Source organism: Pygoscelis adeliae, unplaced genomic scaffold (assembly GCF_000699105.1).
Source record: "Pygoscelis adeliae isolate BGI_AS28 unplaced genomic scaffold, ASM69910v1 Scaffold139, whole genome shotgun sequence".
NCBI lineage: Eukaryota > Metazoa > Chordata > Aves > Sphenisciformes > Spheniscidae > Pygoscelis > Pygoscelis adeliae.
Genome location: NW_008825613.1, coordinates 2054080 through 2067960, shown reverse-complemented (window position 1 = coordinate 2067960; position 13881 = coordinate 2054080). Strand labels below are relative to the sequence as shown.

Here is a 13881-nt window from a genome sequence, read left to right as displayed (position 1 = left end):
GCAAGGTCCTGCACCTGGGTCAGGGCAAGCCCCGGTATCAGGGGGGTTGATGAAGGGATTAAGAGCAGCCCTGCAGAGAAGGACTTAGGGGTACTGGTGGATGAAAAGCTGGACATGAGCCAACAATGTGTGCTTGCAGCCCAGAAGACCAACTGTATCCTGGGCTGCATCAAAAGAAGCGTGGCCAGCAGGTCGAGGGAGGTGATTCTGCCCCTCCACTCGGCTCTGGTGAGACCCCACCTGGAGTACTGCGTCCAGCTCTGGAGCCCTCAGCACAAGAAAGACATGGACCTGTTGGAGCAGGGCCAGGAAGAGGGCCACAAAAACAATCAGGGGGGTGGAACACCTCTCCTGTGAAGAAAGGCTGAGAGAGTTGGGGTTGTTCAGCCTAGAGAAGAGAAGGCTTCGGGGAGACCTTATTGCAGCCTATCAGTACTTAAAGGGGGCTTATAAGAAAGATGGGGACAAACTTTTTAGCAGGGCCTGTTGCAACAGGACAAGGGGGAATGGCTTTTAACTAAAAGAGGGTAGATTCAGACTAGATATAAGGAAGAAATTTTTTACGCTGAGAGTGGTGAAACACTGGCACAGGTTGCCCAGAGAGGTGGTGGATGCCCCATCCCTGGAAACATTCAAGGTCAGGCTGGATGGGGCTCTGAGCAACCTCATCTAGTTGAAGATGACCCTGCCCACGGCAGGGGTGTTGGACTAGATGACCTTTAAAGGTCCCTTCCAACCCAAACTATTCTATGATTCTATGAGTTTCCAAGATGAGAAGGAGACCTCTGACTCCGGTCACTTCAGAAATGGAGAGAATCAGAGTTATCAGGACTGTGGAGAAGGGGTCCCCACCTACCGTCCTGTTTCAGGGATTGAGTATCAACCAACAAGGGCAGTTCTGCTGGTAGGAAGATAAGCTCCTACCCTGACAGGGAATGAAAGCAGGAGAGTTCAGAGCAGCAAGCAGTCCTGTGGCACTGCATTTCCTTTCAGATGCCTGTGAGTATCCTTGTCTTCCTTAAATAAGGAATACAATCCTACAAGGAAGACGACAAGACATGTAATTCTCTACAGCGTTGTGGGAGCTGGTGGGCTAGACTCCACTCCTGGAAGCACCCATGGTAACAGGGATGACAGGTTTTAGTGTTCAACCTTGGTCTCAGCTGTGTGACCACATCTCAGATAGAGCAGCAGATGCTAACACAGGAGGCCAGGGGCTGTGTACATGCATGGTAGCTGCTGGTCAAGAAGTTCTCAGAAGTAAAGGACAACTGGAAGCCCAGTCTCCTGCTAGAATACTTCACAAAATAGTGTTTGCAAAGGTTGGTACCAGGAATCCTGGACAGCCCTGTCAGATGTTGTTAGAAAAGGACAATGAAAGCTTCAAGAGAAACGGCATGAGGAGGGGACAACAACCTGCTTCAAAAAAACATTCCTGAAACATTTCTCTCTCTGTTTTCAGGTGTAGCACATCTCAACAGAGGTGTAAGGGTTATCAGCCAGCCATAAAAGACATCCAGTACAGAAGGGCAGCAAACAGAACTTAATGGTTCCAGGTTAATATTCTTATGGTTTTCCTGAAGATTAAGTTAAAGGATGAGAATGACCAACAAAAAGTACAGTTCACAAAGACCAAACAAAACAGAGGTGCAGTAAGACTACACTTAAATAAAACAAAACAAAACAGAGGACAAAGCACAGTTAGGAGGAAGCTCAGAGTACCCTTTAGTCCTATGTGGTTAAAAAGAACTAAATAAGGATCTACTCTGTTCTGTACTAATAATGAAAGGGACTGGGGCACGAATCCCTACAGCACCAAGGGAAGAAAGAAAATGTACGTGATTAAACAGTTATCAGGCACATTTATGAACAAAATTACATATCACTGACAACTGGTTCTAGCACACCTACCACTGAAATTCATTACAACTTTAGAGGAAAATATTCTTAAAAGTAGGGAGTACTCTTTGGTAAACCAAGGGCTTTCCTCAGAAAAAGATGAAAGGAAACACCTAAAAATGACCTTAATTTCTGGCTAGTCCTGTAAGAGCTGTTTACAATTGCTTACACATGAAAATAAGGCTACACACCAGCTTACATACAGCATGAAGAAACTAATGGATGTTTAGGATGGCTTTGTTTTCTGTGCCCTAGCTGACAGCAATGACAAAGAAGGTAAGTCTCAAGTGTTCTAAGCTCACATGCACCATAACAGTGCAAATGTGTCTAGTAGGCTTACAGACACAGAACAAGCACTTAAGAAAGTGTTGGTGTTGAAATATTTTATATTCATGAGAATCCTAACCTCTTAAAATTATGCCTATGCGCAATATATATCCTGCCTCTTCACTGGAAGAAATAAGTCACTGTAAAAATGAATTGTTTTTCATATGTGCCTAACAGTCTGCAAGCAGCATTTCTGAAGTGTTACAATCTTTGCCAGGTGTGAGGTGGCTGGTGACCAGCAGCTCCTACATGTGACTTCCACCAAGGTGACTCTGAGAATTAAGAGATGGCAACTCCTGACCCTTGCTTGCCTTCTTATTCTGTGGTTATATGCATGCCTCAGCTGAACATTTCCAATCTGCAGGCTGCTAGGTTTCATGGGTGCTTAACTCTCGAAAAACGTATTCCAGCCACAAACACTAAAAGCTGCTCCCAGCAGCAAACTCCATAGTTGCAGTTATTTCTGTTTTGCTCCTAAAGTGCTGGTAGCAGTATCGGAGCAAGAAGCATTCTGCTTGCACAGCACATGTGCTCAACTGGGGATAATGCTCCTAGAGAATTATCTGTGGTTCTTCAAAGCTAGAAGTACCAGGGCAGGTCCCTCCATGCTACACCAATCTATAACACAGATCTTAAAAAGCCCAGCAACACAAATATGTAATGCTTTTATAGCAAAAACAAATGTTAATCATTCCAAAGAAGGCCTTGTGCATCTCATTTTATTAAAAAAGAAACACAGAGGTTATAAACCTAGCAACAAAACCTAGATCTCCTGATCTCTCTCTCTCTTCCTGCAGTATATCTTGTGTACCTGACTTTTAGGTATTACTGGAGGAATTTTGATTTCTAAGAAGCTGGTAAGTATGGGTGAGACCACAATAAAAACATATTAAGGGGTGCTTATTTAAATAAATACAAGATGCGAACTTAAAACAAAATAGCCACTTATGATCAATCCCTTGCATGGTTTTCTCATCTTGGAATACTTACGCTGTATTCAGGCATCAGCCTATTTACTATCTACACAGTGAGACAATCCCCAAGAAAACTAACACTTGCATTACATATACAACATTAATAGACAAATTTTACATAATTCAAAGGAATGTGGGGGTTTTTTTAAAGCCTTGGGTTGAAATGCAAAGCAGTACTTCTTGTGATTTCAGTGTTTTCATTGATGGGGCAGACATGCACAGTTAAAACAGCAATTATTCTTCCTGAGCTGAATTTGTGAACCACAGGAGGGGAAGTTACAAAGAGAAAACTACTGGCTCACCTGTAGATGATGTTGAGCATGCTGTGCTCACAGTCATTGGTGCTGTAAATGCTCAGTTTGTCCAACAGGTCCAGCAGATGTGTTGAGAAATTGCTATCAAACTTGTTGATTGTTGCTTCGAAGCCAGATGTCAGGTGGAGGTTGTCAGCATGCTCTGCTAAAAGCTATCAAGACAAAGGCATAGTGGCCCCATGTGTCTGCTGATTTGCACTTGCCAAAGAGATGCAATTATTCCTTCCCTACTTCCTAACCTGCTCAAAAATACTGCCATAAAACTTAACAGTTGCTCAGCCACTAAAATAAATCTTTCAAAACAGTTGCAAGGTCCTTGGTAGTTAAAAACCTTGCTATGCCTATCTGGGAGAACCCCAGAGTAGATCCCAGTAGAGTTGTCCTCAAATATATGCTGTCATTATTTATTTTCAAGCAGGATGAAAAGCCAGTAAGCAAAAAGTGAGTGTTGCTTCTAAGACAGGTTGTAACCTCTGGAGCACTCTGATTGCCTTGCAGGACCCTACTGGCTGTGTGCCAGAGAGGGGCTTTCAGCGGGACAGGAGGCAGCCTGCTAACCACAGAGCACGCCAAACAAATCACTTAGTACATGTGCATCTAGATAGAGAAATATGGACAAGACAAATATCCCAGATGTGAAAAGGATGGGCTGCAAAGAGTCACACCTGACAGTTTATTGGCTCATCCATCACAAAAAGCTAGTTCTGGAAATAAGAAAGTTCTTGAGTTGCAGAAAGCCTGTATATGGGTACCCACTGCACAGCTGAAAATACAACTAAGAACTTAAAAACAAGTGCAGGGACTGCTGTGGGAGACAGGGTCTTCAAAGCAGACTTTGAGAACACCATCAGCGCTCCACACTGCCCTCAAAAATGCCCACAATTCCACAAAGATTCTGCTTTTGGGGCCAGAGGTGGGAAAACTAGGAAGAAGTTTTCTTCTAGAAACTTCTAGAAACTTCTTTCCTCTAGAAACTAGGAAGGCCTATCTGCAAGAGGTAGGACAGCCACCCTGACCAGACCGCAACCCAGGCAGCATTCACAGAGGAAAGGGCCCAGCTGTCCATCCCGTGTCCCACCTTGTTAGTCAGCTTCTTCTTTGCAGTCTCTTCAGCACGCTCCTCCTCTGTTGGTGGGCCCAGCATTGTGCCATGCTCTAAGGTGAGCCGGTCCATCTCATTATCCAGCTTCATGCTCTGGGTGAACCTCTTGGAAGGGCAGAGGGTTGGGGAAATGGTTAGATCCCATTTTTTCAATTATGGCAAAGCATGAGGCTGACTCAGTTCTGCTAGCCCTGCAGCTAGCTAACTTGCATGAAAGCTAACTCTGAGATTAAATTTACAATGTTAATACAAAAAGCTCCCTAAACCCAAAGGAAGGTGGGGGTTTTTTAAAGCTATGGGCTCCCCAAGATGCTGGCTAGAGTGTGCCCATGGAGATCAGTCTCCATGGGTCCAATCACTAGTCCTCGCCTGACCCTCAAAAGAGCATGCTAAAAACTACAGAGCCCTACAACTTACACCTCAAATTCTGCTGCAGGACTGGATGAAGAGAGGTAATTTGTTCAAATGAACCTGATCCCAACACTGAAAAAGAAGAGCATAGAGAATTTTGTGGAGGGAGAAGCCACAGAAACTATTTGGGACAAAGGATGAGGCTCTGAGCAGTCAAGCTCTAAAGCCTGCTGGCGGGAGGAAGAGAGGCTCTTCCACATGCATTGAGGACAAGAGGGGTTGAGTTGAAAAAAGGGACTGTCATAGCTAGCTGGCACCCAAAGCAGCTGGCAGTGGCATGGTCAACAGGGGGAGGCTGTACATACCTGCATGCAGTTTGTGAACATGACACAGACAGACATCAGCTTGGAGAAGATCTTCAGCAGCTCTGGGTTGGTTAGCATGCAGTCCTTCAAGCAGTTATCCAGGAAGCTTGTGTGGTGGCTCAGGACATCGTCAATATTAGATGCCTGTGACAGGATAGTACAATAATGAAAAACCAAACCAGGACTGCTGTGCTGCACCGGACCAAAGCTCTAACCCAGCATCCTGCCTCTGACAGTGACCTCTCAGACATGCTCTAGGGCATGTTAGATACTTCTCATGTACCTTCCAGCTTCGAGAAACATCCTGAAATGGAGACTGTATTTGCATTATTGCATTCAACAGCCCTTCACAGGCTTTTTACCTTTGACTTGTCACATCACCTTCTCAACCAAATTATGCTTTCTTTAATCATCCAAACCCTCCACTGGAAAGGAGGCTCAGGATGGAGTTATCTGCTTTATGAACATGCACTTCCTTTGCTTTTACATCTGCCTGTCATGCCCACTCCCACCTTCACAATCTCAGTAAAGTCAACTACAATAAGTGGAAAAGAGAAAAATAAATCAAAGAACTTTAAATGTCAGTAAGTTTACGAGACTTAAAACATACAGGTTATTCAGAAACATGTTTTAGGAGCACAATAAGGAACCGGGACATGCAGTGTTGCAAGGATTCTGTAAGATTTTTATCCAGCTCTGCTACTTCAATGGGCTGTTTCAGTCTCGAGTTTTAAATGATAGATTAAAAACCCCCTCTCACTCTGTACAATTATGGGATGTGCTGAAGCTGAGAACACAAGTCAAGCTTAGGAAAGAACCATAGGACTAAAATTGCCAAGGTATCCACAATGCTCCATCAGGATCAATGCCAACTCCCCCCAACCTTTTAAACTAGTACAGAACAGGGAAAAATGCTGCTCTCTAATGCAATGAAGATGCTAGTTGTGTTGATGAAGACAATGCTGTTGTGAAGATGAAGATACTAGTTATATTTTTAGGAAGAAACCACCTTAACTTCAAGTGGAAATGCACAAGAGAGAAGTCTGACAAATAAAAAAACAGCATAAGGCACTACATGAGACCAGTGAGGATCATCCTTTCCCCCCCTAAAATGCAAATGAAAGGAAAAAACTACCCCAGTCTGTAGGCTACGAAGGTTAAAGCGCCAGTTCTGCATCCATCCTCTGTTTGGAAATAAATGATGCTTTTATTTAAATCAAGGAAGATTTTACCCAGTAGCTGGGGATATGTCATCCCTGGTGAGCAGCTCTTTTAAAGGACTGCATAACAAGGTGGCTGCTGAAACAGCTTCTTTAGCTGGCAGCGTTGAGATGTTCGACTCACAGGTGCCCATATTACAACAATGCCTAGAGCCAGACTTTTCCTGCCCCGGCACTGGTAGAGGGCATGGTCTGTCTCCCAGAGATTTAAAAGCCTTGAAGGACACTGATGAGGATGGGAGGCAAACATACATTTGGATTACGTCTCAAAGACTTTGCTAACTTGCCAAAAAACTTCCAGTTTCAGGTGACTACTTGTGTACATATTCATACCACGGGCATCCTTGAGTCGTTACTACTGCACTATTACTTGGAGAAGCCCTTCATGTAGAGAGCAATGGTAGAAATGCTCTACAAAATGCTGCAGCAGCCCACAAGGTTTCAGAAATGAAGAAGCGTATGGTGAAGGCACAGACAGATCTCCTTCTTGCCATACAGCCATGGAAACACCTTTCCCCAGTGCCACCAAGGTCACTTTATACCTGCTATCTCAACATCTCTGGCAGGCTAAAGAGGCTCACAGATGTTCCACAATGAGGGAAAAATTCTGCCCACTTGGGCTATCAAAAAGGTTTGGTCTATAGATGTTTCTTGGGAATGGGCTCCTCCAAGAAACAGTATAAATTGGCAAATTCCTTTTTGGAACTGAAATAAAAATGCTTAAACACTGCTATATCTCTGAAAGAGCAGAGAAACTCAATGGCTGAGAGCCAAAGCAGAGAGGGATCTCAAAAACTCTGGAGTCAGGAGATTGTCTCTTCTGAACAGGGGATGCCATCAACACAGACTGCGTGCCTACTGCGTTTAATAGTCCCTTCTAGAACATCTGGAATCAACAGACACTGAAAGGAGGCATTACCTGAAATCAGTATGGAAGAACCCAGGACAGGATAAATTGTTCAAGTGCCTCAATTCAAGTAAAGTAAACTGAGTATTGTATTTTGCAAACCTAAACTTACAACAAAATTAAGAAGCAAGTACAATTCTCTTACATCATCCAGGAGCTTGACATACAACCTCTTCTTCTTCAGAAGTCCTCACCAAGAATATGCAGAGATGCTCACAATCCTAAATCTGATACCTCCTGTGAATTCTCCAGGAAAAAGGATGACAGGGCATCAAAAAGTATTGGTTAGCTGACCCCAGAACAACTGCCCAGTACACAGTAGAAACTAAGACAGGGTCAGTTGATGTTGAAGATACACAAGGCTCATCAGAGAGCTACGAAGAGAGCTGCTGTGGCTTAATGCAGATTGCAGAAGGAGTGTTGGGCTGTTTGATACATCAGATAAATGTTTTTCATGGTGTAAGAGGAAAAAGATGCAGAACCAAGAAGCATCCAATCACAGGATGACTACCAGAGGGAAGAATAATAAGGTGATGTACATCTGCCTCCTGTTCTCTCACAGTAACTGGGGCACCAAGCTACTAACACCAGCCCCAACACAGCAGCACCACAGTGGGTAAGGAAGCTGAGAAGGACCATGAGGAATGCAGTGTCCCTTGGGATAAGGAAAATTACTACAGCCATCACAAAGGTTATGCTGCAAAATAAGCAAGCTTGAGGAATGGATCACTGATCATCCACTCTAATTAAACACAAGTTCACTGCCTGGCACAACCCTTACCTGTGCCAAGTGTCATACGCCAAGACAACCGTCATACAAAGCGCAGGGACTGCACTTCCTAAGTGCCTTCTCAAGTTGTCTCCTGGCATGGAGAAGATGGCAGCAGGTCAGATTCCCTCCCTTGGCAAAGCCCTCCAACACTACTACACCAAGCTTTGTACTGTCAAGCACTTTCACAGGCCTCCACGTCACACCCCAGCCCATGCAACGCATCCCTGCAGCTTCATGCTATGATAACAGCTACAATTCAGGGCTCCCCACACTGCTGCAAACACTTGAAACTCGAAGAACACAAAATGATTGTATGTTAGGACCACACGGGACCCAATGGAGACATTTGCTAGGTAATGTGGAGCAGACAGCCTATGTCTCTGCCCTTGTTTTAGGCAGCAGTACAGAAGTAACTCAAGATGCCATCTCTCCTCTCTTTTTCCTCCCACAAAGACTTGTTTGTATGCCAGAAACCAGCAGAATCCAGGCAGGACCACTGGTGCTGAGAGGTGAGGTAACCAGTGCCCTGGCTCCAGCACATGTTCCTAGGGAATGAAGAAGCTATGGGCTGGGCCCAGGCTGATGGCAAGGAAGACATGTATTTGCAGCATTGCTGTGGCTTTCACTAGATCTGCCAGTGCTCAGGCACCATCCTTCACTTGTCTAATGAACTTCCACGGTAACTCTATAAGCCCCAAAAGTCTAGATCTTTACCACAGTCAGGTAAAAAAGGAAGGGAGAGAAGGGTTTGCTCTGCACAGGCTGAGAATAACTCTTGATCTGTTGGTGACAGATTTTTTTCTCTGTTGTTGTGGATGGAACCAACAAATCTGATGTGAATCAAACCAGACATGAGAAGACCTTTATGGCCTTCTTGAACAGACTGTTCTGAAAGGTAAACTCCCAATGACTTCTCATTCTTGGTTTAAAACAGGCAGGTGGGACATTAGCTGCAAATGTGTTCCTCTGTGAGATAATAAAGGCATCTCACATGCCCTTAGGAGATAAAAACTGATTTTTGCAGTTTTTGCTAGGGCAGAGTTAACTTCTGGAGAAGTCACTGGCTTGGATTAGTGAACCAGAAATATTCTGTAACACACCTGGAAAATCCCACAGCTCAGAACATTACATCAAGCATTGGAACAGGCTGCCCAGGGAAGTGGTTGAGTCACCATCCCTGGAGGTATTTAAAAGACGTGTAGATGTGGTGCTTAGGGACATGGTTTAGTGGTGGACTTGGCAGTGCTACGTTAACAGTTGGACTTGATGATCTTGAAGGTCTTTTCCAACCTAAACGATTCTATGATTCTATACTCCTGGAGTGGAAAAGTTCGCCAGCCTTGCCCACCTGCAGTGGGAATATACATGTGGAATAGTCACCTGTAAAAGGAAGGCTCTGTTTTATAACAGATAGTCCTAACATGCCAGTCCTTGGCAGCTTCACGAAGAGAAAGCACAGACTTGGCTTTTAAGAGCACTGTAAGTCAGCCAAGGAATCAACTGAAGATGTCTGGACCTGTTTATGATCTTTGCACCCTGCAACCTTCTTCCTTTTCCATAGTTTTCTTTCTTCTGTGTAAGGCTATGTTCAGCAAAACACCACCTTTACATAACAGGGTGCAGAGTATGAGCTGGGCATAGATAGGAGGATGCTGCAGAGGAAAGGGATATATGATTAATAAAGCAGAAAGGTGATGTAGAACAGCGGCACTCTTTGCAGTATAATAAGAACAACAGTTCCCAGATACTTCAAGTGCCTCCAACAAAATGTTTAACAGTCACCTGCAGTAACTGAAATTAGGCGTTTTTTCCCTATATTAAATTTGTTAACTTAAGACTTCCATTCCAACTTCTCTCGAGCACACACACTCACCAACTTCAGGTTCTTCTCAAGAATGTGCCATGTTGGCTCCATCACTTCAAACATCATGTAATACTGGATATTCTGTACAAAATTCAGCATCCGCTGCCGCAGTGTGAAAGCACCAGCAAACCTAGGGGAGAAATCACACCCACACAACTTAGAGCTAGCAAATGCCATGGAGAACTATCACCAGGCTTGCACCTAGCACAAGCAGAGCTAAATATTTCTGTCCTAGCAAATTCACTGCTGCAGTGTGAGAGGGATTATAAAGTTAATGCAAACCACCTCTGATTATTTTCCATGTATTCAAATGGCTTTCCCTCAATTACTAGAGTCAGAGTTTTGAACCTATTGTAGACTGGACAATTACTTTGAATATTTGCTTATAGACAACTAAAATTTTAATATTATATATTAAAGCAATTTTACTATCTAGTGAGACATGCATTTGTTAGCAGGGCAAAATATAACAAGATAAATGGTTCATGTTTCTTTCCAGCCTTTCTTGTTAAATGAACACTTTGAAATATTCTGCGCCTTGCATCAATATGTTCAGAGAATCCAAATATTTAATCAAATCACCTGCTACCTAGGGTACTTAATGCAATTTCACCTTAAAAATGAATGGTGGCATTATATAGAGGTTCTTTCAATGTTAATTTATGCAAGCTCTGTGATGGCAAACTAAGAACTGACTTCAGCAAACTGGGACAGGTCACTGGAGAGGTGGGGAATACCCACCCTAGGGGTTTTCAACCACGGCTGCCCTGTCCCCTGCTGATCACAGTCATCCTGTGAGCTGGAGGTTGGACTAGAGACCCTCACAGGTCTCTTCCGCTAATACCTCTACAATTACAGGAGAACCAGAGCTATAGTCATGTTGGCTGAGGTCAGCGCCAAGGCAGCTGAGGTTACCTTGTGACAAGAAAGTGCCACTGGCAAGGCAGAAGGTACAACCTCACAATGTTGGGATCTGCCTCAGTCTCCAAACAGGCACCTCCAACACCTGCAGTGCAGATCCAAAGATGAAAATCTACCCTCACAGATGGAACAAGACAGAATGATTTCCTGGGAAAACACCCCACCAATTTTACCTTATTCAATTTGTATCACACCAAAACCCCAAACATTAGCCAAGCTGTGTGAAGGTCACGAGTCCTTGCTAGTGGTCTGGCCAGAAGAGAAGGATGTTGCTTTTAAACTACTGGGGCCCTTACTAATCTTGCTGACGCTAAAGTAACGACCATGACGATATGTGTATAGATGTCCTCTGCTGTAACTGTTCAGTGTAGAATGAGCTAACCCTAAAGACCATCTCTTCCTTTTCAAAACTTCATGCCAACAAAGAGGAACGAGCCAAGCAGCACAAAAATTACTGAGCAGACACTTCCTACTAAAACCTAAAATGTTATATTTTGACACCTCTCAACCCATAAGAAATTTGTAACGATCTTTTTCAAGTCAAAATTATCTGATCCGTGTCACGACATATCTAACTAGCAAGAAGGAAAACCAGACCTTCACATCCAATCCAGCAGAAAAAAAGGCCATACCACTTAGCTGAGTGCAGGGAGAATTGCTTGGCCGTCTTATTGCTGATCCAAACGTTGCACAACTGTCTTTCCACATGTTTGCAATAGAACATGTGTCTGAAAAGCATCTGGTATCTTGTCAGTGCTTTCCTGGAAAGAAAGGAGAAACCCATCCACATTAAGCCCTGTTCTGATTGACAGACTAAGCTGCGAAGGCTGAGGCTGCTCAAAGGCAAAGAGACTTTACACAATATGTTCCTTACGCCTTCAGATGCCCACAAATCCGCACTGAAACAATTTGAACCAAAGAAAAAAAAATCACATTTGTAACCATCCCAAAGAATTTCTCTCCAAGGAGTCCCTCCTCCATATTTCCTGCCAGCGGGTACATCACCAGCCTCCTTCAATTCCCTCGAGCTACCTGCAGAAAGGTCACTCACAAAGATGCTGGGACGGAAGCCTGAAAGCCTGCAGTCATGTACCCACTGCACTAAGACGGCTACGATCACCAAAACAATTCGCCAGGATTCTCCAAAAAGATGAAGAAAAAGCTGTAACCAAGCTACAGGCAGCATTACCCCAACAGCAATGCACTGTCAGAAGCAGATGGGGATGCTTATTTATAGCTTCAGGGACTGGATTCAGGTCTGCATTCAGATACTTCAGTGTAGGTGTCTACAGAGCTCCAGTCGATACAGTTCGTGAAACCTTACCAAACAGTATTTTCACTTCCATAGCTATCATCAGAGCTAATACACTCAATTTGAAAGAAAGAGACATAATTGCAAAAACATCACGTCATTAGAAAAGTCCCACTGTGTAAACTGATTTTTTAAAGGGGAAATTAAAGGACAAACTAATTGTTGGCATTTAACAATTCAACATCTGTCACCCTGTTCATGTAACACTGCTTCTCCCATTTGCCCTGGCTCACAGCAGCAGGTTTGCCAGTGTTTCTCCAGGGAAACAGGAGGCAAATCCTTGCAGAAAAATGAACCATTCAGTCCCTCATAACTCAATTAAATGCAAAATAGCTTGCTATAGCAACTCTAGCAACAGCCTGTATCCTTCTAGTTTGCAACCAGGGATACCAGAAAGTGCATTTTTTTCTGCTCTCCACATTTGAGAAATATTTGATTCTTGCATGGAAACCCTCTTGTGAGAGTTCATATTCTCAGGGGAGATTCTTCAGAAAGCCATGGACAAATGAAAACTGGGTGACCAGTCACAAGTAAAACCAGGGACCAGGCTGAGAAACCATCCTTTGTCCTATGTCTTCCCACCATTTGAAATGAAAGTTTGACTTTCCAAGCGTGCCTTAGACACGGTCTAGTAGGGCTCTACTGAAGAGACAATCCATATTCCATAGTCTACAAGTGGAGCAAGCAGGGCTCCGCAACCCCAAAGCATACCTTACTAGTCAGCAACTTAAAATGTCACTTTAAAGATACAGGCTTTCCAGTATTTTGCTGTGTGGAAACGTGCTTCAACCCCATGCAAAAGCTTCTGCCTTTTTTTCCTTCAGTGGATTGATACCTTACCTGTTTATAATAAGGGACAGAGGCCACTTAACAATGTAGTCAAAGGAAAATGCTTCCAGACCGCTCAGAGTGAGCTCTGTGGGATCTGCACTGATAATGGCCTTCTCCTGTTTCGTTTCTATGGCCAATACTCTCAAGAGCTGTGTAATGAGGTCATGGGGCATCAAGTCAATCTATAAAGGAAGAGCAGGAAAAAAAATGAAGCCACAGGATACTCACAACTACTGCGTAGCAACAGACATGTGGCAGACATGCAAATTATCAGAGTAGCTCTTAAGTCATCAGACCAACCTAGGAAGCAATAGTGAATGGTATGATCTGGAATGGGGCAGCAGACACTGGAGCAGCGTGGCTGTAGTGTTTAACAATCAGCATACAACATGCTACTCTGCTGATTGCTCTCCCTTGCCCTCGGCCTCTGTAAGGTCTATTCAGATCTCATGCTCCCCAGGCACAGCCTCTGTGCTGCTTCCTATCTGTAAAATATGCAATCATTAATAGGCAGGACTTCTAATCAGGTATTTTCTTGTACTCCAAAGTGAGCACCCAAGCTGAGAATAAGCATAAGAGGCAGACTACTGCTTCCACCCCATCCTGAGGCCACCCAAAAGCACCTTCTCTGTTCAGACACCAGCAAGAAAACTCAGTCTCTTGTCCAGGGTGGGTGCTTGCAGTTGCTAATCTGGATGAAAGAGGACTTAACCCAGAGACAG

The 13881-nt window shown here is 44.0% G+C and overlaps 1 protein-coding gene across 2 annotated transcripts in view; it reads right to left on the bottom strand.

Annotated features, from left to right (window-relative positions):
* Nucleotides 1-13881, bottom strand: part of TUBGCP2 (tubulin, gamma complex associated protein 2) — a 39847-nt gene that overhangs the window by 7167 nt on the left and 18799 nt on the right. The window contains exons 11-16 of one of the 2 annotated variants that reach the window (XM_009332770.1): nt 13169-13341; nt 11649-11777; nt 10105-10225; nt 5333-5476; nt 4593-4721; nt 3503-3666 (exon numbers count right to left, since the gene is read on the bottom strand). In XM_009332770.1, coding sequence (XP_009331045.1) covers nt 3503-3666; nt 4593-4721; nt 5333-5476; nt 10105-10225; nt 11649-11777; nt 13169-13341 — 860 coding nt within the window. The remainder of the gene's footprint in view (nt 1-3502; nt 3667-4592; nt 4722-5332; nt 5477-10104; nt 10226-11648; nt 11778-13168; nt 13342-13881) is intronic. The other variant, XM_009332771.1, reaches the window with a different exon arrangement.